Genomic DNA, 24,173 nt, shown 5'->3' with positions numbered 1-24,173 from the left:
CTGCTTGTGATACAATGATACATTAACTTTGATACACTGATACAGTGATACAATGATGCACTGACTGTGATACACTGACACAGTGACTGGGATACACTGCTCCTGATACATTGCTTGTGATACACTCCCACTGAGACATTGTTCCCACTGAGACATTATTCCCACTGAGACATTATTCCCACTGAGACATTATTCCCACTGATACTCGTGCGCCGAGGAGACCGCGATGACAGGGACAGACAGTTGTCCCCGACACTGGAGGACAGGTTCGCCCCCGACCCCCTGGGGACGGCGCCCAGCTGGAAGATCCAGCAACATTATCAGAACAAGGTGCTGGTCGGCAACTGGGGCCGGAGGAGCGGCTGAAGGTGAGAGAGAGGAGCAACGGCGTGGACACCCGGACACAGAGTGCGAAGTGCAGTGTGTGTGTGTGTGTGTGAGAGAGAGAGAGAGAGAGACGAGAGAGAGAGAGAGAGAGAGAGAGATGAGAAGAGAGAGGAGAGAGAGAGAGAGAGAGAGCGAGAGAGAGAGAGAGAGAGAGAGAGAGAGAGAGAGAGAGAGAGAGAGAGAGAGAGAGATGAGAGAGAGGAGGAGAGGGGGGGAGAGGGGGGAGGGAGAGAGAGAGAGAGAGAGACACACACACACACACAAAATGCTGGAGTAACTCAGCGGGACAGGCAGCATCTCTGGAGAGAAGCAGTGGATTATGTTTCGGGTCGAGACCTGAATGTGAATGGGTTAGCATGGGCTCAGTGGGTGAAGGGCCTGTTTCCACCCTGTGTCTTTCATTCTATCAATTACTCCCTCAAGCACATCATTCTTCGATTTTTCCACCAGTTACAAAATGACCCAACTACCTGTCACAACTCCCCTTCCTCACTAGTTCCTGCCTTCCACAGCGATCACCCTCTCCTTCACTTCCTGGTTTGATCAACCCTCCCAACCCATCCCCCTCCCTCCCCCTCCCTCTCTCCCCTCTCCCTTCCCCCTCCTCCTCGCCCCCCTCCCTCCCCCTCCCTCTCCCTCCCCCTCCCTCCCCTCTCTCCCCCCTCCCCCCTCTCTCTCTCCCTCCCAACCCATCCCCCCTCCCTCCCAACTCTCTCTCTCTCTCTCTCTCCTCTCTCTCTCTCTCTCTCTCTCTCCTCTCTCTCTCTCTCTCTCTCTCTCTCTCTCTCTCTCTCTCTCTCTCTCTCTCTCTCTCTCCCTCCGTCCCCTCCCTCTCCCATCCCCCCTCACTATGCCCTCCCTGTCACTCCCCTCCCTCCCCCTCCCCCTCTCCCATCCCCCCTCACTATGCCCTCCCTGCCACTCCCTCCCCATCTCCCTCCCCCTCCCTCCCCCTCCACCCCCCTCTCCCCCCCTCCCGTCTCTCCCAATGCCCTCCCACCCCTCCCGCTCCATCCTCCTCTCACCCCTCCCCCTCCCCAATGCACTGTCCTCCCCTCCATGCCTCCCCTCCCCCTCCCCACCCATCTGCCTGTCATGTGTCACCCTAGCCTGCACCCTAACGGAAATTGTCCCACTGTGGCCTTGGACAAGATTGTATCACCATGCCAGTTTTAACTTTCACAATTATCCTTTTCCTTCCCGATTTTGCGGTCCAGTTGCTATTATCCACGAAACATGCTTGTCGTACTTTGAATGATCACAAACACTCATCACGAGTTCTCTCTCTCTAATGTTTGTGAGCAACTCATGCCTTGTCCTGTCATGTGAATGAATGAATGAATGAATAAGTGTATTGGCCAAGTATGTGCAGATACAAGGAATGTGCCTTGGTGCTCCGCTCACAAATGACAACACAGACATACAGTTAACAATTAAGAATAAAGCATAAACACATCAAAACGTAAGAAGGAACTGCAGATGCTGGTTTAAACCGAAGACAGACACTAAATGCTGGAGTAACTCAACGGGACAGGCAGCATCTCTGGAGAGAAGAAATGGGTGATGTTTCAGGTTGAGACAAAGAAGTGTCTCGACTGGAAACGTCACCCACTCCTTCTCTCCAGAGATGCTGCCTGTCCCGCTGAGTTACTCCAGCATTTTGTGCCTGGTCCTGTCATGTTGAGCAAGTCATGTACCAAAGCAGTTTGGGCAGATTGGGCATCCTGAGGTGGGGCAGCAATGGGTATCATGGGGGTGAAGATGTCAACCAAGTGGCTGCTTTACTGCTTGTTCCTTTCCAAAGGCAAGTCCTCATGTACAGTATTTCCTTTGCGCTTCTTGTCAAGCTAGAAAGGGTGCAAAGAAGATTTGTGAGAATGTTGCCAGGACTCGAGGGCCTGAGCTGTGGGTAGAGGTTCAGCAATCTAAGACTCTATTCTTTGGAGTGCAGGAGAATGAGGGGTATAAAATCATGAGAAGAGTAGATTGGGTAGACGCACAGTCTCTTGCCCAGAGTCGGGGAATCGAGGACCAAAGGACTTTGACTTTAAGGTGAGGGGGGGAAAGATTTAATAAGAATCTGAGGGGTAACTTTTTCACACAAAGGGTGGTGGGTGTATGGAACGAACTGCCAGAGGAGGTAGTTGACGCTGGGACTAATGCAATGTTTAAGAAGCAGTTAGGCAGGTATATGGAAAGGACAGGTTTGGAGGGATGTGGGCCAAACGCAGGCAGGTGGGATTAGTGTTGATGGGGCATGAGGGCCGGTGTGGGCAAGTTGGGCAGAAGGACCTGTTTCCACACTGTATCACTCGATTACTCTATGACTCTATGACTATCTCTATAACTCTGTGTCTCTGTGTCTCTGTGTCTCTATAACTCTGTGTCTCTGTGTCTCTGTGACTGTGTCTCTATGTCTCTGTGTCTCTGTGTCTCTGTGACTGTGGCTCTATGTCTCTGTGACTCTGTGTCTCTGTGTCTCTGTGTCTCTGTGTCTCTATAACTCTGTGTCTCTATGTCTCTGTGTCTCTGTGTCTCTGTGTCTCTGTGACTCTGTGTCTCTGTGTCTCTGTGTCTCTGTGTCTCTGTGTCTCTGTGTCTCTGTGTGACTGTGTCTGTGTCTCTGTGTCTCTATAACTCTGTGTCTCTGTGTCTGTGTCTCTGTATCTCTATAACTCTGTGTCTCTATGTCTCTGTGTCTCTGTGTCTCTGTGTCTCTGTGTCTCTGTGTCTCTGTGTCTCTGTGTCTCTGTGTCTCTGTGTCTCTGTGCCTCTGTGTCTCTGTATCTCTATAACTCTGTGTCTCTGTGTCTCTGTGTCTCTGTGTGACTGTGTCTGTGTCTCTGTGTCTGTGTCTCTGTGTCTCTGTGTCTCTATGTCTCTGTGACTCTGTGTCTCTGTGTCTCTGTGTCTCTATAACTCTGTGTCTCTGTGTCTCTGTGTCTCTATAACTCTGTGTCTCTGTGTCTCTGTGTGACTGTGTCTGTGTCTCTGTGTCTCTATAACTCTGTGTCTCTGTGTCTGTGTCTCTGTATCTCTATAACTCTGTGTCTCTGTGTCTCTGTGTCTCTGTGTCTCTGTGTCCCTATGTCCCTGTGTCTCTGTGTCTCTCTGACTCTGTGTCTCTCTGTCTCTCTGTCTCTCTGTCTCTGTGACTGTGACTCTGTGTCTCTGTGACTCTGTGTCTCTGTGTCTCTGCGACTCTGCCTCCTGCAGTTCATCAAAGGAACATGCTTCGGGACCACCACGTACCGGGCCGACTACAAGCCCTACCCGTGCGCATCAACCGATGCCAGGGAGAAGATTATGATCCTGCAAAAGCACAAGGTGAGTGGCGTGTCCTGTCTGGGGGGCAGGAGTGACCGGATAATTACGTGCGTTACAGAATGGCTTCAGCACAGGTGGGCCTTGTTACAGTGGGTAGAGGATGGGTAGAGGGGCAACTGCAAACTTCCACCTTTCGGCGCACGGTGGCGCAGCGGGTAGAGCTGCTGCCTCACAGCTCCAGAGACCCGGGTTCCATCCCAACTACGGTTGCTGTCTGTACGGAGTTTGTACGTTCTCCCCATGACCTGCGTGGGTTTTCCGGTTTCTTCCCACGCTGCAAAGACGTACAGGTTTGTAAGTTAATTGGCTGCTGTAAAATTGGTAAATTGTCCCTAATGTGTTAGGGTCGTGTTAGTGTGGTGATCGCTGGTCGGTGCAGACTCGATGGGCCGAAGGGCCTTTCTCTGCACTGTATCTCTAAGGTCTAATGTCTGCCTCGCTGTGCATCAACATCATCTCTATATTTGTGTGGTTTTGTCCCAGTGGCTCTGGAACTGCCATTAACTATGGGGGGCGGGGGTTATGGGGCGAATGGGGTTGAGAGTGAAAGATAGATCAGTCATGATTGAGTGGCGGAGTAGACTTGATGGGCCGAGCGGCCTAATGCTGCTCCTATCACTTATGAACTCATGGACTAACAAGACAATGCAGTCAAAGTAGAAGACACAAGTTGGCAGGGAGAGGACATCTAGAGGTTATTGAGCTTCAGAGTGAGGGCCATCTTGCCCAGGTGAGCCATGTCCTGGTGTACCACAGTTGTCTCTCGCTGGTCACCACCATCACAGATGGGAAGCTGCTGAGGACTCACGATAGAATGGCAAGTTGTGTAGGAAAGAACTGCAGATGCTGGTTTAAATCGAAGGTAGGCCCAAAATGCTGGAGTAACTCAGCGGGTCAGGCAGCATCTCGGGAGACAATAGACAATAGACAATAGGTGCAGGAGTAGGCCATTCAGCCCTTCGAGCCAGCACCGCCATTCAATGCGATCATGGCTGATCACTCTCAATCAGTACCCCAGTTTCTCCCCATACCCCCTCACTCCGCTATCCTTAAGAGCTCTATCCAGCTCTCTCTTGAAAGCATCCAACGAACTGGCCTCCACTGCCTTCTGAGGCAGAGAATTCCACACCTTTCACCACTCTCTGACTGAAAAAGTTCTTCCTCATCTCCGTTCTAAAAAAGTTCTTCCTCATCTCCGTTCTAGAAATGGGCGACGTTTCGGGTCGAGACCCTTCTTCAGACTGATGTCAGGGGAGGGGGCGGGTCCCGCCCCCTCCCCTGACATCAGTCTGAAGAAGTGTCTTGACTCTCGACCTGAAACGCCACCCATTCCTTCTCTCCAGAGATGCTGCCTGACCTGCTGAGTTGCTCCAGCATTTTGTGTCTACCATGGATGGCAAGGGTTGCTCTCTGCTTGAACGGCCACTCAAAAGACCTTTGAGTGACCGTGAAAGTGGGTCAATCTGGCGATTCTGTACACTGCCTCATTGTTTCAGCTGCTATAGACAATAGACAATAGACAATAGGTGCAGGAGTAGGCCATTCAGCCCTTCGAGCCAGCACCGCCATTCAATGCGATCATGGCTGATCACTATCAATCAGTACCCCGTTCCTGCCTTCTCCCCATACCCCCTCACTCCGCTATCCTTAAGAGCTCTATCCAGCTCTCTCTTGAAAGCATCCAACGAACTGGCCTCCACTGCCTTCTGAGGCAGAGAATTCCACACCTTCACCACCCTCTGACTGAAAAAGTTCTTCCTCATCTCCGTTCTAAATGGCCTACCCCTTATTCTCAAACTGTGGCCCCTTGTTCTGGACTCCCCCAACATTGGGAACATGTTATCTGCCTCTAATGTGTCCAATCCCCTAATTATCTTATATGTTTCAATAAGATCCCCCCTCATCCTTCTAAATTCCAGTGTATACAAGCCCAATCGCTCCAGCCTTTCAACATACGACAGTCCCGCCATTCCGGGAATTAATCTAGTGAACCTACGCTGCACGCCCTCCATAGCAAGAATATCCTTCCTCAAATTTGGAGACCAAAACTGCACACAGTACTCCAGGTGCGGTCTCACCAGGGCCCGGTACAACTGTAGAAGGACCTCTTTGCTCCTATACTCAACTCCTCTTGTTACGAAGGCCAACATTCCATTGGCTTTCTTCACTGCCTGCTGAACCTGCATGCTTCCTTTCATTGACTGATGCACTAGGACACCCAGATCTCGTTGAACTCCCCCTCCTCCTAACTTGACACCATTCAGATAATAATCTGCCTTTCTATTCTTACTTCCAAAGTGAATAACCTCACACTTATCTACATTAAACTGCATCTGCCATGTATCCGCCCACTCACACAACCTGTCCAGGTCACCCTGCAGCCTTATTGCATCTTCCTCACAATTCACACTACCCCCCAACTTAGTATCATCTGCAAATTTGCTAATGGTACTTTTAATCCCTTCGTCTAAGTCATTAATGTATATCGTAAATAGCTGGGGTCCCAGCACCGAACCTTGCGGTACCCCACTGGTCACTGCCTGCCATTCCGAAAGGGACCCATTTATCCCCACTCTTTGCTTTCTGTCCGTTAACCAATTTTCTATCCATGTCAGTACCCTACCCCCAATACCATGTGCCCTAATTTTGCCCACTAATCTCCTATGTGGGACCTTGTCGAAGGCTTTCTGAAAGTCGAGGTACACCACATCCACTGACTCTCCCTTGTCAATTTTCCTAGTTACATCCTCAAAAAATTCCAGTAGATTTGTCAAGCATGATTTCCCCTTCGTAAATCCATGCTGACTCGGAACGATCCCGTTACTGCTATCCAAATGCTCAGCAATTTCGTCTTTTATAATTGACTCCAGCATTTTCCCCACCACTGATGTCAGACTAACTGGTCTATAATTACCCGTTTTCTCTCTCCCTCCTTTCTTAAAAAGTGGGATAACATTTGCTTATACTGTATCTGAGATGCTTATCTAAGATGAAACTGATTGCTTATGTACAGTAGATAGACACAAAATGCTGGACCTAAGCAGTTATCAACAAATCTACTGAATCATTGAGATAAATGGATGGATTCCTAGATTCAATGCTTAAAACATCAGGGATAAACTCTGGAATCCTGATGCAAGGATTATTAATTTACAAATTTATTAATTTACTATCAAACAAGCACTAAGGTATCTTATTTTTTAATTTTGGCCCTCAGGCAAGTGACTGAACAAGAAGATAAATGAAACACTTTCGCTCAATATGCTGGAGTAACTCAGCGGGTCAGGCAGCATCTCTGGAGAAAAGGAATAGGTGACATTTTGGGTCGAAATCCTCCTTCAGACCTGGAATATCGACCCAAAACGTCACCCATTCCTTCTCTCCAGAGATGCTGCCTGACCCGCTGAGTTGCTCCAGCTTTTTGTGTGTACAGTATCTTCAGTTTAAAGCAGCATCTGCAGTTCCTGCCGACATGCCGTTAATAATGTGGCTTCTCTTCCAGGGCGTTCCACTGTCCGTGTTCTTTTCCCACCACGATATTCCTCGCTCCTGGTATCTGGTGAGTCATTATGATGAAGCTATCAACAAACGGCTAAACCCCTGTCTGCCTCCACTGCGTACGTGGGACAAGAGAAAGGTGGTCTGGCGCCCAGAACGGATAGATTACCCAATAATAGGTACGTCTTGTATATATATACAGATATATATATTATATACATACCTACATTAGGCCAAAATGTAACACTTTGGCTGGCATGGGCCAGTTGGGCCGAAGGGACTACTCCACCAATTTTCTCTGCTCTATGTGCGATGTAATGGGCCGCACGCCATTATCCATCACGGGAGCTGTTTGGAGGCTGATGCTGATGGTGAAGGCTGGTGATACAGTCAATAGACAATAGACAATAGGTGCAGGAGGAGGCCATTCGGCCCTTCGAGCCAGCACTACCATTCAATGTGACCATGGCTGATCATTCTCAATCAGTACCCCGTTCCTGCCTTCTCCCCATACCCCCTGACTCCGCTATCCTTAAGAGCTTTATCTAGCTCTCTCTTGAATGCATTCAGAGAATTGGCCTCCACTGCCTTCTGAGGCAGAGAATTCCACAGATTCACAACTCTCTGACTGAATTTTTTTTTCCTCATCTCCGTTCTAAATGGCCGACCCCTTATTGTTAAACTGTGGCCAGTCCAGACCATGTTGGGTGAGGTTTGGCAACGTTGCCCTGTTACCTCCATGAAGTGGGTGTTCCAGTGCTAGTGATGGGGGGGTTGTAGCAGCTGGAGAACAAAAACTTAAAACCAAAACTCAAAGTGCTGGAGGAACAAAGCGAGTCTTTCTTCAAAGTCCGAAGAAAGATCCTGACCCGAAATGTCGTCCATCCATTTCCCCCAGACACACTTCCTGACTCGCTGAGTTCCTCTAGCACTTTGTGTCTTGTTCAGGATTCCAGCATCTGCAGCCTCGTGTGTCTCCACTTAAAACCAACATTGTTTTCACAGAACTGAAGGGTCCCAACCAGAAACGCCACCTATCCATGTTCTCCGCAGATGCTGCCTGACCCTCTAAGTTACTCCAGCACTCTGTGAAACGTCACCTATCCATGTTCTCCGCAGATGCTGCCTGACCCTCTAAGTTACTCCAGCACTCTGTGAAACGTCACCTATCCATGTTCTCCGCTGCCAGACCCTCTAAGTTACTCCAGCACTCTGTGAAACGTCACCTATCCATGTTCTCCACAGATGCTGCCTGACCCGCTGAGTTACTCCAGCACTCTGTGAAACGTCACCTATCCATGTTCTCCACAGATGCTGCCTGACCCGCTGAGTTACTCCAGCACTCTGTGAAACGTCACCTATCCATGTTCTCCACAGATGCTGCCTGACCCACTGAGTTACTCCAGCACTCTGTGTCCATCTTTATTATAAAGCAGCATCTGCAGTTCCTTTCTGCACATCATTGGATTCCTGCCACCATATATGATCCAAAGCTAGGTGGCAGTGTGTGCTGTGAATAGGTGCGAAGAGGTTTCAGGGGACAGTCACATATTCAGAGAATGGATACGATCAAAACCATGAGACAAATAGATCGGGTAGATGCACAGAGTCTCTTGCCCAGAGTAGGGGAATCGAGAATCAATTGACATAGGTTTAAGCTGAAGGGGGCCAGGTTTTATAGGAACCTGGGGGGTAACTTTTTCACACAGAGGGTGGTGGGTGTATGGAACGAGCTGCTGGAGGAGGTAGTTGAGGCAGGGACTATCACAATGTTTAAGAAGCAATTAGGCAGGTACATGGACAGGCCAGGTTTAGAGGGATATGGGCCAAACGCCGGCAGGTGGGACGAGTGTAGATGGGGCATGTTGGTCTGTGTGGGCAGGTTGGGCCAAAGGGCCTGTTTCCACACTGTATGACTCTATGATTCTATAAGGACATGTCGCATGGAATACCAGTGGATCAGTGTGCAGTCCGTTGTGTCAGCACATACCTTTGTTAGATTCGCATATTTGACTTTTTTATCACGTTGTAAGGTGATGTATAAATGTAAGCTGTTACAACTGAAGTTGTTTTCGTATTTAAGATAGTCCCAAAATGCTGGAGTAACTCAGCTGGTCAGGCAGTATCTCTGGAGAACTTGGATAGTTTGAGTGAGTTTAGTCTATAGTCACGCGTTCCGAGGTACAGTGAAAAGCTTTTGTTACGTGCTAACCAGTCAGCGGAAAGACAATACATGTCTTGTATGGGTGACATTTCGGGTCGGAATCCTTCTTCAGACGGTATAAACCAGCATCTGCAGTTCCTTCAGTCTGAAGAAGGGTCTCGACCCGAAACGTCACCCATTCCTTCTCTCCAGAGATGCTGCCTGTCCCGCTGAGTTACTCCAGCACTCTGTGAAACGTCACCTATCCATGTTCTCCACAGACGCTGCCTGACCCGCTGAGTTACTCCAGCACTCTGTGAAACGTCACCTGTCCATGTTCTCCACAGATGCTGCCTGTCCTGCTGAGTTACTCCGGCATTTTGTGTCTGCCTTCCTTTCCTATTACATATTTTTCCCGTATCTGTTTCCTCCCAGCTCCGCCGACTAACTTTGGCCTCTTGCAAGAGAAGGAGGCGAAACTGCACAGGCTGAAGATGCGACATCACACCATGTACCAGAGTGTCTACAACATCTCCTACGGACCCGAGTCCCTTGCTCACCTATGCCTGTGACTGCTCAACAGCGTATCCACCTTGCCCATCCCCACAATGACCTTGCTTCTTCCAGGGCACGCCTAGCACCAGGGGTTCAGCTGTCACTGGTGGAGTCATGAAGATGCACTGCGACCGCCACTGAATGGACCACTGGACCAAATTCATGAACACCTATCTAAAAAAAAAAGTATCTTGAAAAAAATATGCAGTAACAAACTTCTGCCATTTGAGCTTTGTGATGTGTGTCCTTGTATCGGTGTTGCTAAACCTGGATGGGGGTCATAAGGAACAGGAGCAGAATTAGGCCATTCGTCCCATCAAGTCTACTGCCCCATTCAAACCTGTCTGATCTATCTCTCCCTCCTAACCCCATTCTCCTGCCTTCTTCCCATAACCCCTGACACCCCGTACTGATCAAGAATCTATCTATCTCTGCCTTAAAATTATCCATTTACTTGGCCTCCACAGCCCTCTGTGGCAAAGAATTCCACAGATTCACCACCCTCTGACTAAAGAAATTTCTCCTCATCTCCTTCCTAAAAGAACGTCCTAAAAGATGTGGTTAAACAAAGGTGCTTGAGGAACTCATTGGGTCAGGCAGTGTCTATCGAGGGAAATTTAGTCTTTCCAGCTTGATGGGATTTTTAAGTTTAGGTTTATTAATCAAACATGTATCGAGGTACAGTGAGAAGCTTTGTCTTGCCTGTGATCCAAACAGATCAGACATACCATACAAAACACAATCAACCCAGGGACAATAGATTGAGGAAAGGGAAAGAAACCGATTGAAGGTTCGTGACCCAAATACGTCACCTATCCATGTTCTCCACAGATGCTGCCTGACCCGCTGAGTTACTCCAGCACTCTGTGAAACGTCACCTATCCATGTTCTCCAGAGATGCTGCCTGACCCGCTGAGTTACTCCAGCACTCTGTGAAACGTCACCTATCCATGTTCTCCACAGATGCTGCCTGACCCGCTGAGTTACTCCAGCACTCTGTGAAACGTCACCTATCCATGTTCTCCACAGATGCTGCCTGACCTGCTGAGTTACTCCAGCACTCTGTGTCCTTTTGTGTATTGACCAGCATCTGCATTTCTTTGTTTCTGTGGAAGATATTTCTCGGCTTCATCTGTAGCTCAACAGTTCCAGAGACAAAGTCCAATGTCCGCAATGGGGTAGAGGTGAATTGGAAAGTTTCCTGGCTTGTGGAAGGGCCATTCAGAAACCTGATAACAGAGGGGAAGAAACCACCCTGAGGATAGGTGGGAGGAAGCTGTTCCATAAGGTGCAGGGAGTGGGAAAACTTGGGAAGGTTTAGTTTAGTTTAGTTTTATTCTTATGTCATATGTTGAAAGACTGGAGCGACTAGGCTTGTATACACTGGAATTTAGAAGGATGAGAGGAGATCTTATCGAAACATGTAAGATTATTAAGGGGTTGGACACGTTAGAGGCTGGAAACATGTTCCCAATGTTGGGGGAGTCCAGAACAAGGGGCCACAGTTTAAGAATAAGGGGTAGGCCATTTAGAACTGAGATGAGGAAAAACTTTTTCAGTCAGAGAGTTGTGAATGTGTGGAATTCTCTGCCTCAGAAGGCAGTGGAGGCCAATTCTCTGAATGCATTCAAGAGAGAGCTAGATAGAGCTCTTAAGGATAGGGGAGTCAGGGGGTATGGGGAGAAGGCAGGAACGGGGTACTGATTGAGAATGATCAGCCATGATCACATTGAATGGCGGTGCTGGCTCGAAGGGCCTCCTCCTACATCTAATGTCTATTATTCTTGTCATGTGCACCGAGGTACAGCAAAAAGTCTTTGTTGCGCGCTATGCAGTCAGCAAAAGACTACATGGTTACAATCAAGCCGTCCACAGTGTAAGATAAAGGATAAAGGGAATAATGTTTAGTGCAAGATGTAGAGTGGTTAGAAAGAGGGAGCAAGGGATACAGACAATGCTGATTACTTGGATGATCAATATGTTGGCCAGTGATTGTTGCTGAGGTTGGTGTTGGTGTTCATTTCAGTGTAGTTTATTGTCACGTGTACCGAGGTACAGTGAACAGCCTTTGTTGCGTGATATCCAGTCAGCGGAAAGACAACGCATGATTACAACAGAGACATCTGCAGTGTATAGACACATGATAAGGGAATAACGTTTAGTGCAAGGTGAGAGATGTTGCCCTAGTAGAGATGTAAGAGTGTGGGGGGATTGTAACGTGTGATTGTAGATCTGCTTCTGTGGCTGGCACGCAAACGCTCGCCTGGGTTGGCCACCATCTTGGAAAGGAACAATTCTGGGGTTAATGCAAGAACTGAGGCCGCGAGGGGAATAGTCTGTGCCAAAGATACTAGAGGAACAAGATGGACCACTCCTTTTAAATCACCTATACTGAAGTGTAGTACGCAAAGGAGCCATTTTAGTAAGCAAAACCCGCCGTACTCTCTGCCTCTCACTGTGTAATCAGTGTCGTGGGGGAACAGTATGTGTGATGATACCATTAAAATGCAGAATATATCTCATCTATCAACTCACAAATTTTTGTTATTTTTCTCTTTAAATGTTTCTGCAAGTTTCTGCCGACTAAAATGGCGTCATGACCTACTACGGTTTTTAGGGTCGAGTGGTCCATCTTGCTCTGCTCCGTTATCTTTGGTCTGCACTGTAGTGCATTCACCTGATCACCAATCAATGCAACACCTAATTACAAATCTATGCAACAAGCTGCAACACCTGGTCACTAATCAATGCAGCTAGCTGCACCTGATCACCAATCAATGCAACACCTAATCACCAATCAATGCAGCAAGCTGCACCTGATCACCAATCAATGCAACACCTAATCACCAATCAATGCAACAAGCTGCAACACCTGGTCACCAATCAATGCAGCTAGCTGCACCTGATCACCAATCAATGCAACACCTAATCACCAATCAATGCAACAAGCTGCAACACCTGATCACCAATCAAATGCAGCTAGCTGCACCTGCCCAGGGTGTTCGACTCCAGGAGTGAGTTCACAGTCAGATAAATATCCATTCCCCACAGTCACAGATGGGCACGCTGTAGCCACCATTGCCAGTGGAACCTTCACCAAAACCCATCTCTTCCCAGCCCCATTGGCATGTTTATAATTTGCCTATTCAATGTCACCTTCAGTTGCCTGCGAACACAAGCTGAATAATCTTATCTTAAATAGACACAGAATGCTGGGGGAACTCAATCTTATCTCATCTTGGGGTTATTGTAATGTAGTGAAGGTGTGATCAATTTGGCTGGTAATGTTTATGAGGGTTTTACAATACAATACAATACAATATATCTTTATTGTCATTGTACCCAGGGGTACAACGAGATTGGGAATGCGCCTCCCATACGATGCAATAATTTAAGTAATTTAGACAACAGCAACCCAACGAAATGAAACAATTGTAACATTTTTAGACAGGGTAAAGTGCAAGTTGATCTATGCGTTGTGGCCATCCGGCTCAGCAGGACCGGTTCATAGCAGCTCTGGCCCTGGGGATGAAGCTGTTCCTGAGTCTGGAGGTGCGGGCGTAGAAGGCCTTGTATCGTCTGCCCGATGGAAGGAGTTCGAACAGACTGTTGCAGGGGTGTGAAGAGTCTTTGTGGATGCTGGTGGCTTTTCTGAGGCATCGTGTGTTGTAGATGCCCTCCAAGTCTGGTAGCTGTGTTCCGATGGCCCTCTGAGCTCTATGGACTACCCGCTGTAGAGCTTTCCTTTCTGCCTCCGTGCAGCTGAGGTACCACACAGGGATGCCATGCGTTAGGATGCTCTCTATGGTGCAGCGGTAGAAGGTCGTCAGCAGCTGTTGGGGTAGACCAGACTTTTTCAGTGTTCTTAAGTAGAACAGTCTTTGCTGTGCCTTCTTGACCAGCGCAGCAGTGTTATTGGACCATGTTAGGTCCTCCGAAATGTGAGTGCCCAGAAACTTGAAGCTGGACAGTAAGTTTCAAACTTTTGAATGAAAGTTATATATGAATGAAATGCTGGAACATGGTACTATCATCTCCACTCAAATTAAAAGCCTCTATTATCCCTCTTCAGATATCGACAAACTTGAGGTATGTTTCTACTTTTGTTTCCTGTTTTTTGATGTTAGATACCAGTTTATGTTACTCTTACAAATCTGTTCATGTGGCATGGTGGCACAGCTGGTAGAGTTGCTGCCCCACAGCACCAGAGACCTGGGTTCCATCATGACCTCTGTGTGTGGAGTTTGTACGTTCTCCCTGTGACTGCGTGGGTTTCCTCCAGGTGCCCCGGTTTCCTCCTACATCCCAAAGATGTGTGGGTTAATTGGCCCTCTGTAAATTGTTCCTTTTGGGTAGGGGGTGGATAAGAAAGTGTGGTAACATAGATCTATGGGTGATCGATGGTCGGCATGGAGCCAGAGGGCCGAAGGGCCTTTTTGTTGTACATTTCAATCAATCAAAGAGATTTAGTTATTGGTCTGAGCAAATGACAAGCTGGAGAATACTTTGAACAAAAAAAAAATCATATGATAAATCGCGCTATTTATGTGAAATGTCATTTCTGCGTAAAACGTGATTACCAAAGCCGTAACCTACTGCAATGTTTCCATTTGAATCAGAATGAAAGTGAAAATATCTGCTCGATATGATTTCAGATTGTGTACACTCAGTCACCACTCTGTGCCAGTGTTAGAGGTTCAGATGGTTGGGGTATCAGAGAAACAATTCTAAAGGGACTTAATTGAATGGTCCCAATATGCTTGAGTTCATCAGAAGATAACTGCAGATGCTGGTACAAATCGAAGGTATTTATTCACAAAATGCTGGAGTAACTCAGCAGGTCAGGCAGCATCTCGGGAGAGAAGGAATGGGTGACGTTTCGGGTCGAGACCCTTCAGTCTTATTCTTAAACTGTGGCCCCTGGTTCTGGACTCCCCCAACATTGGGAATAGCATTGAGAATGACCGAGAAAGGACAAAGCAATGTGACATTCAAACAGGGATGGCGGAGTGAGTGTTGGTAAAAGCATTGTAACCCAATGAACGGAGGGAACTGTTCATTGCCATATGCATTGACGATTGTAACTTAAATTAAAAAAACTTGCATTTAAAGAGCCTTTCAGATCAGGGCGATACAACGGTGCTGCTGGTAGAACTGGTTCGATCCCGACCTTTGGTGCTCCCGTTTGGTGTTTGTACGCTCTCTCTGTGACCACGTGGGTTTCCTCCGGGTGCTCTGGTTTCATCCCACCTCCTAAAGAGGTTTGTAGGTTAACTGACCACTGTAAATTGCCCCTCGTGTGGGGAGTGGATGAGAAGACATAGAACTAGTGTGGCACAAAATGCTGGAGTAACTCAGCGGGCCAGGCAGCATTTCAATAGTTACTCCAGCATTTTGTGTCTACCTTTGGTGTAAACCAGCATCTGCAGTTCCTTCCTACATAGAACTAGTGTGAGTGGGTGATCATCGATGGCCAGCATTAACTCAGTGGCCTGAAGGGCCTGTTTCCATTCTGCATCTGTAACCTCTACGATCACTGTGTGAGCGTGTCATAGCACTTTGCAATAAAGTACTTCAGAAGTGCAGTCACTGTGGTAAGGTAGGAAATAAAGCAGACTATTTGTATACTGTAATCTCACACGATCAGGAGCCATGCAATAATGGAATAACAATGAACAGTTAATGATCACAAAGATAATTTCGCTTTAGTTGATTTATGGAACAAGCTGCCAGAGGAGGTAGTTGAGGCAGGGACTATCCCAACATTTAAGAAATAGTACATGGATAGACACAAAGTGCTGTAGTAACTCAGCGGGGCAGGCACCATCTCTGGGTGCGGGGGGAAGAGAGGGGAAGTTTTGTTGCCTCCATCACAGTGAGGGGGTGTTGGAGTCACTGTGATGGATGTTTGTGTTGGGGTCGGGTGTCCTGTGTTCTTTTCTTTTTTGCTGTATTTTGTGTGACTGCTGAAATTTCGCTCGGTGTTGTGCCGAGTGACAATAAAGTGTTGTTATGTTATGTTATGTTATGTAACGTTTTGAGTCACGAACCTTCTTCAGAGCAACACCTGCACTTCTTTCATGTCCCGCTGAGTTACTCCAGCATTTTGTGTCTATCTTCGATTTAAACCAGCATCTGCAGTTCCTTCCTGCACAAGTGCATGGGTAGGACAGGTTTGGAGGATTATGGACCAAATGCGGGCAGGTGGGACTTTTGTAGCTGGGGCATGTTGGGCTGAAGGGCCTGTTTCCACACTGTACAACTCTTTGACTTAGATTGATTCTAAATTGTCGCCTCTGTTCTGAGGCAATGAGGTTTGGGACATTGTCAGAGGCATCGCGTTCTGTCAACAAACTTTAAAGAAAAGGACTTCACAATGTACCAGATCTGACAGACCGTATTATTTCTCTGCCACATTCACTTTTCTCAGAGTATTTAAGATCATCACCTGGTACTTTCTCAGTGTATAAAATGCCATGTTTACTACATGAACAGACGTGTTAACTAACGTGAAGATAAATGGGTTAACACTCCCATCAAAACAATGGAGAGAGGAATATGAGACGGGTAAATTAATTATTCATTCTGCAACATCGCAAACCTTGTAGTTATGTAACCGCACTGCAACGTAATCACCAATGTTGCCATTGGAGGGAGTCAGCCTTCTCCGACTTCATCTTCATTGCCTGGAACTTTAATTCAATATTTCAGCACCATACAATTGAGTATTTTTTTCCATGAGTGAAGCACAAAAGTAAACGGCTCTTTCTCGTTTCGTATCATTTGGAAGATTGGACTGGAGTTTGTTAATTGGCTTCTGTAAATTTTTTTCAAGGGAGAGTTAGATTTAGCTCTTGGGGCTAACGGAATCAAGGGGCTTCGGGAGAAAGCAGGAACGGGTCCTGATTTTGGATGATCAGCCATGATCATATTGAATGGCGGTGCTGGATCGAAGGGCCAAATGGCCTCCTCCTGCACCTATTTTCTATGTCCCCAGTGTGTAAGGTAGAAGTAGTGCACAGGTAATCGCTGGGCGGCATGGACTCGGTAGACCGAAGAGCCTGTTTCCATGCTGTATCTTTAAACTAAAGTAAACCTATGCCGCAAGAGGTAGTTATTCTTATCGAGTCCACATCACAAGATTAGAAATTGTTCAGCCAAAGCTGAACACACTTCTCGGCATCTGCCTACAATGGCATCTAGCGCTCCTCGCGCTTCTAATGCGTGACGGTGGAAAGATTGGTGGAAACAGGGCCGCAACGTGAACGCTCTTTCCTTGACCCCGGGAGGTAGACAATAGACCATAGGTGCAGGAGGAGGCCATTCGGCCCTTCGAGCCAGCACCGCCATTCAATGTGATCATGGCTGATCATTCTCAATCAGTACCCCGTTCCTGCCTTCTCCCCATACCCCCTGTCTCCGCTATCCTTAAGAGCTCTATCTAGCTCTCTCTTGAATGCATTCAGAGAATTGGCCTCCACTGCCTTCTGAGGCAGAGAATTCCACAGATTCACAACTCTCTGACTGAAAAGGTTTTTCCTCATCTCCGTTCTAAATGGCCTACCCCTTAACCTTAAACTGTGGCCCCTGGTTCTGGACTCCCCCAACATTGGGAACATGTTTCCTGCCTCTAAAGTGTCCAACCCCTTAATAATCTTATACGTTTCGATAAGATCCCCTCTCATCCTTCTAAATTCCAGTGTATACAAGCCTAGTCGCTCCAGTTTTTCAACATATGACAGTCCCACCATTCCGGGAATTAACCTAGTAAACCTACGCTGCACGCCCTCAATAGCAAGAATATCCTTCCTCAAATTTGGAGACCAAAACTGCACACAGTACTCCCCAGGTGTGGTCTCACTAGGGCCCTGTACAACTGCAGAAGGACCTCTTTGCTCCTATACTCAACTCCTCTTGTTATGAAGGCAGGTACTATCGCAACTTTCAAGAAACATTTAGGATAGTATAAGTGTGCGGGGATCGTTGGTCGGGGCTGAAGGACCTGTTTCCACACTATCTCTAAACTAAACTAAATTAAACCATGTTTCTGTAGGAAGGAACTGCAGACGCTGGTTTAAACAGAGGATAGACACAAAAAGCTGGAGTAACTCAGTGGGTCAGACAGCATCTCTGGAGAAAGGGAATGGGTCTCGACCCGAAACGCCACCTATTCCTTTTCTCCAGAGATGCTGCCTGACCCGCTGAGTTACTCCAGTTTTTTGGGTCTGAGCTATGTTTTCTGTGTGGCTGTGGTACTGGTGCAGGCAAGACTTTCATTGCACCTGCCCCTAGAGACGCCAACTGTCCCGTATTAGCCGGGACATCCCGTATTTTGGGCCAAGTTAGTACGGAACCGCCCTTGTCTCTTATTAGTAGGGTTGCCAACTTCCTCGCTCCCAAATAAGGGACCAAGAGTGACATCACCGCCCCGCGCCCCACGCCCCACGTGACCTCGCCCAGCCAGCGGCCACGCGCTCCCGCTCCACCAATGGCGGCCGCCATTGGTGGAGCGGGAGCACGTGGCCGCTGGCTGGGCGAGGTCACGTGGGGCGCGGGGCGGTGACGTCACCCTCTGCCCCTTTATTTGGGAGCGAGATAGTTGGCCACCCCTACCTCCCCACCTCACCATTCTTGTGCACACGATGATAACCTCCACTTGACTTCCTTTGCTCTCTGCGTGCCAGCAATGTTTGCAAATACTCTCTCCCCCCCCTCCCCCCCGGGCGCACCCAGTTTCTTTCCACATCAATAACACATCCTGCTGCTTGGTGTAATTCGCCTGAGTACGTGGGTGGGTGGGAGGAGAATCAGGGGGGCATGTTGGTGAAAATAGATTATGTGGAAATGATGATGGTGCCTTATCGTTACATGTGTACCTCAGCTCGGCACAGTGAAAATCTTTACTTCACCTACAATCTTTATTTTACTCACAATTGATAGTAAAATCATACTATAGATAAGCACAATGGTAAATAAGTGCAAAGATTGTAGTGTGTCAGTAGACCTCCCCCAGACAGTGCACAAAGAATCGCCATGTTTCTGGTGCCCACATGTTTCAAGGACAATAGACAATAGGTGCAGGAGGAGGCCATTCGGCCCTTCGAGCCAGCACCACCATTCAATGTGATCATGGCTGATCATTCTCAATCAGTACCCCGTTCCTGCCTTCTCCCCATACCCCCTGACTCCGCTATCCTTAAGAGCTCTATCTAGCTCTCTCATGCATTCAGAGAATTGGCCTCCACTGCCTTCTGAGGTAGAGGATTCCACAGATTCACAACTCTCTGACTGAAAAAGTTTTTCCTCATCTCAGTTCTAAATGGCCTGCCCCTTATTCTTAAACTGTGGCCCCTTGTTCTGGACTCCCCCAACATTGGGAACATGTTTCCTGCCTCTAACGTGTCCAACCCCTTATTAATCTTATACGTTTCGATAAGATCTCCTCTCATCCTTCTAAATTCCAGTGTATACAAGCCTAGTCGCTCCAGTCTTTCAACATATGACAGTCCCGCCATTCTGGGAATTAACCTAGTAAACCTACGCTGCACGCCCTCAATAGCAAGAATATCCTTCCTCAAATTTGGAGACCACAATTGGACCTTTAGACTTCAGTCTTATCTCGGCCTTAATGCCCCATTGTCATGGTGACAATGGGAGTGGACGAGCAGTTTACCAGGGAGTGCAAATACCTTGGAGTGTACCTGGACAGTAAAGTGGACTGGTCCAGGAACGCTGAGGCCCTTGTACAAGAAGGGACAGAGCCGGCTGTACTTTCTGACGAGGCTCCGCTCCGCTCCTTCAATGTCTGCAGTGAGATGCTGCAGATGTTCTACCAATCGGCGGTGGCGGCCAGGGCCATCTTCTTCGCTGCCGTGTGGCGGGGCAGCAGGGCGAAGGCCGCGGACACCAAAGCAACGGGATTAACAAACTCATCAGGAAGGCTGGCTCCGACCGTCCTGGGGGGGGAGTTGGAGTTGGGTTCACGGGGAGGGGGTCTTGGAGGGGAGGATGCTCCTCAAACTGCGGAGCATCCTGGACAATACAGCTCACCCCCTCCATGACACACTGGTCAACCTGAGGAGCACCTTCAACAACAGACTGGTCCCACCAAGATGCAGCACAGAACGAACGTCACAGGAGATCCTTCTTCCCTGCGGCTGTCAAACTGTACAACTCCTCCCCCATCTGAGGTGGGGTAGACTGAGACTGACTCCACTCCCCCCTCCCCCCCAATCTTTGCTCGTCCCCAATCTTTTCCACTCCTCACTTTAATTTCATGTTTCATTTATTTTGTGTATTTATGATTGTTGGCAGACCAATCTCCCTCCTGGGATAAATAAAGTTCTATCGCATGGTATTGTATCAACACCAATCTCCTCCCCCGCCGCCTGCCGCCATCTTGAATACCGCCCTTTGTCCAGCGTCCACCGCCATACTCCCTCCCTCCCTCCCTCCCTCCCTCCCTCCCTCCCTCCCTCCCTCCCTCCCTCCCTCCCTCCCTCCCTCCCTCCCTCCCTCCCTCCCTCCCTCCCTCCCTCCCTCCCTCCCTCCCTCCCTCCCTCCCTCCCTCCCTCCCTCCCTCCCTCCCTCCCCCCCTCCACCCCTCCACCCCTCCCCAGTTCCTGGTCTTTGAGGTCGAGCAGGAACGAGCGTTAGACGGTTGCAGGCGGGTTCCGTGGCGAGCGTGCGGGCGGGCGAGGCGGGAGATTCTACCGTCCAGCGCAGCTGGCTGGGAGCAAATTAATGGAGGAATGCGACTGATAGGAATGCTGTGAGAATAGGCATCAGCCAGATGGGCTGAAAGGCCTCTGTCTAAGCAAAGATCTGAAATGAGTGGAAGTCACTCCCTGGTGCGACGTTTCCAAGCCCGGCTCGTGCCTGGAATTAAAGTGGTTGCCTTCTACCTTCCCTCGCGCTGCCTCGGCAAGGCCAGCAGCATAATCACGGACCAGTCTCACCCCGGCCACTCCCTCCTCCCCTCACCCATCGGGCAAAAGGAACAAAAGAGTGAGAACGCACACCTCCAGATTCAGAGACGGTTTCTTCCCAGCCGTTATCAGGCAACCGAACCATCCTACCACAACCAGAGAGCAGTGCTGAACTACTATCTACCTCATTGGAGACTCTTGGATTATCTTTGTGTGGGAAAATAACTGCAGATGCTGGTACAAATCGAAGTTATCACAAAATACTGGAGTAACTCAGCGGGTCAGTCAGGCAACCTAAGCCTGCCACGAATTTTCCACTCATCTGCATTAAGCTATTAAGCTGGTCTGATATGAGATCTGTAAAGGATGCTGGGCAGCAGGTGCCAACGGTAGATAAATGGCTCAATCATTAGCTCATCAGATTTGCTGTCTTCTCAGTTTTATGTTACTGGGAACCAATGACAACAGCCATCCAACGAGGCCAAGTTTCATCTGCATCAGAGACAGACACAAAATGCTGGAGTAACTCAGCGGGTCAGGCAGCGGGGGGGAGGGAGTCAGAGATATGGAGGGGTGAGGTGTGAGAAGGACAGATCAAAGCAGAGGATGATAAGGAAATGTGGAACGGTTCATCGTGAGCTGAGGGGAAGGTGACAACGAGGCACACAATCTGTAATATTGAATCAGGAGGACAGTGGAACTAGTCTGAGAACTAGGATGGTGGAGAGACAGGGAGAGAGAGGGAGAGAGAGAAAGGGTCACTGGAAGTTAGAGAAATCAAAGTTCAAAATGGCTTGACCAAAGAGTCCATTTAAAGGGCAAAGTGAAGAGCGAGCAATGTGCATTGGGAGATTGGGGGGGAATAATAGGTGATTATGACTGAAGACAGACACAAAGTGGTGGAGTAACTCAGCGGGACAGGCAGCGTCTCTGGAGAGAAGGAATGGGTGAATGACGTTTTGGGACGAGACCCTTCTTCAGAAGCTGGTTTATGCAGTCGGAGGAAGGATCCCAACACGAAATATCACCCAGACAAAACATGGCAGCTGTGTTAGCGATGACCAGTTCATGGTCAAACACAATGTGTCTGAAGAAGGGTCTCGACTTGAAACGTCACCCGTTCCTTCTCTCCAGAGATGCTGCCCGTCCCGCTGAGTTACTCCAGCTCTTTGTGTCTGTCTTCGGTTTAAGCCAGCATGTCAGTTCCTTGCCACACAGGTGATTCTGACAGCTGGCTCTCAGACTATATGATCTCTTTGTGGTGAATCACAAGCATCACCCATTTCTCAACAGGTGACGCTATCTCTAAATGGAAACACCTGTCTGAGGCAGGCACTATATAAAGCTCCGACCCAACCACTCAACACTAGGTCATATTGTGTGATCTTAAACAATTCATGGCTGTCAGCGCCCTGTCTACTGTAACCCAGTAACTCCTGCCCTGGTTCTTTGCAGCAGACAGCAAGGTGGTTTGCTGCAATATGTTTAGTTTAGTTTAGAGATACAGCGCGGAGAGAAGCTCTTCGGCCTACCGAGTCCGTGCCGCCCAGCGATCCCCGCACTCTAACACTATCCTACACACACTAGGGACAATTTACAATTCTACCAAGCCAATTGACCTACAAACCTGGACTTCCTTTTGGGCGGGATGAAACCGGAGCACCCGGAGAAAACCCACGCAGGTCACAGGGAGAACGTACAAACTCCGTACAGACAGCACCCGCAGTCGGGATGGAACCCGGGTCTCTGGCGCTGTGGGGCAGCAACTCTACCGCTGTGCCACCGTGCCACCTTTGTGATTTGTTTTTAAATGGGGGGCAAAAGAGGGGGGCTTGGGAGTTGGGGTCCCATTCAGAGGTGGGGTAGAGGGGGTGAGAAGGCGGGTGTTGGACTGGACTCCCATTCTGAAGTGGGGGGGGGGGTGTAGGTTGGGGTAAAGGTTGGGCTTTTATTGCAAGGGGAGGTGATGGTGTGGAGTGCCCCTTGTGGAGGGTGGCATTTAGGGTGGGGCACCCGATGTGGATGGGGGGATTTAGGGTGGGGCACCCCTTACAAAGGGATATTTATGGTGGGGCACCTCTTGTAAATGGGAGGGGGGGGGGGATTGGGGCAAGGCCCTCATTGCAAAGGGGGTTAGGGGATTGATGTCACAGCACGGTGGCGCAGCAGGTAGAGCTGCTACCTCACAGCGCCAGAGACCCGGGTTCCATCCCGACTACGGGCGCCGTCTGTACGGAGTTTGTACGTTCTCCCCGTGACCTGCGTGGGTTTTCTCCGAGATCTTCGGTTTCCTCCCGCACTCCAGACCCACACGTCACCCATTCCATCTCCCCAGAGAAGCTGCCTGTCTCGCTGAGTTACTCCAGCTTTTTGTGTCTATCTTCGGTTTGTAGGCTAATTGGCTTGGTAAAAAATGTTGAAAAAACTGTCCCTGGTTTAAGATCGTGCTAGTGTGCGGGGATCGCCGGTCAGTGCGGACTCGATGGGCAGAAGGGCCTGTTTCCCTGCTGTATCTTGCAACTAAAATCACTCGAGTAGATAAGATCTTTTGAGGGAGAGAGGGGGTGAGGTGTACATAAACAAATAGACATAGAGCAGAATCCTAACAACGGTATCAATGGCAACACCTGTAATCCAGTGACTAAGATGTTTCCAACATCTAAGGAGATAAATCCTTTGGGAGAAGTTAACATTTTCAGCTTCTGGTCAGGGCTTAATGATAACATCTCTGTTGAAAGGGTGAGAAATATTTTGAGTAGAGAGTGTGGAGACAAATATTTTGGACTTAAAGTATTACGAGGGCCAGCTTTGATGAGAAGGTTACAGTGTTAGTGGGAGAATCTGAAAGACTGTTTCACATCCTAGGTACTTACACTATTTCAATCTCTGACCTTGAAAGGATTAGATGTTCTCTTGTATCAACGAATCTATGACATCAGTCTCAGCTTTGCGTTACAGTTGCCTTTCAGCGTGGAAACAGCGTAGAAAGGCTCGGATAGAGTGGATGTGGAGAGGATGTTTCCACTAGTGGGAGAGTCTAGGACCAGAGGGCACAGCCTCAGAATAAAAGGACGTTCTTTTCGGAAGGAGATGAAGAGGAATTTCTTTAGTCAGAGGGTGGTGAATCTGTGGAATTCATTGCCACAGACGGCTGTGGAGGCCAAGTCAATGGATATTTTTAAGGCAGAGATGGGTAGATTCTTGATCAGTGCGGGTGTCAGGGGTTATGGGGAGAAGGCAGGAGAATGGGGTTGAGAGGGGAAGATAGATCAGTCACGATTGAATGGCGGAGTGGACTTGATCGGTCGAATGGCCTAATTCTGCTCCTATCACTT

At 48.6% G+C, this 24,173-nt stretch overlaps 1 protein-coding gene across 1 annotated transcript; it reads left to right on the top strand.

Annotated features, from left to right (window-relative positions):
* The first annotated feature begins 226 nt into the window (after positions 1–226).
* Positions 227–9,927, top strand: cfap107 (cilia and flagella associated protein 107). The gene is given in 6 exon segments (XM_078425424.1): positions 227–254; positions 257–351; positions 354–368; positions 3,604–3,714; positions 7,217–7,391; positions 9,791–9,927. Coding segments are annotated over 6 exon segments (561 nt in total).
* The last annotated feature ends 14,246 nt before the right edge of the window (positions 9,928–24,173 follow it).

This window comes from Rhinoraja longicauda, chromosome 30 (assembly GCF_053455715.1).
Source record: "Rhinoraja longicauda isolate Sanriku21f chromosome 30, sRhiLon1.1, whole genome shotgun sequence".
Taxonomy (NCBI): domain Eukaryota; kingdom Metazoa; phylum Chordata; class Chondrichthyes; order Rajiformes; family Arhynchobatidae; genus Rhinoraja; species Rhinoraja longicauda.
The sequence above is the reverse complement of the archived record's forward strand: the minus strand, read 5'-3'. Positions and strand labels throughout refer to the sequence as shown.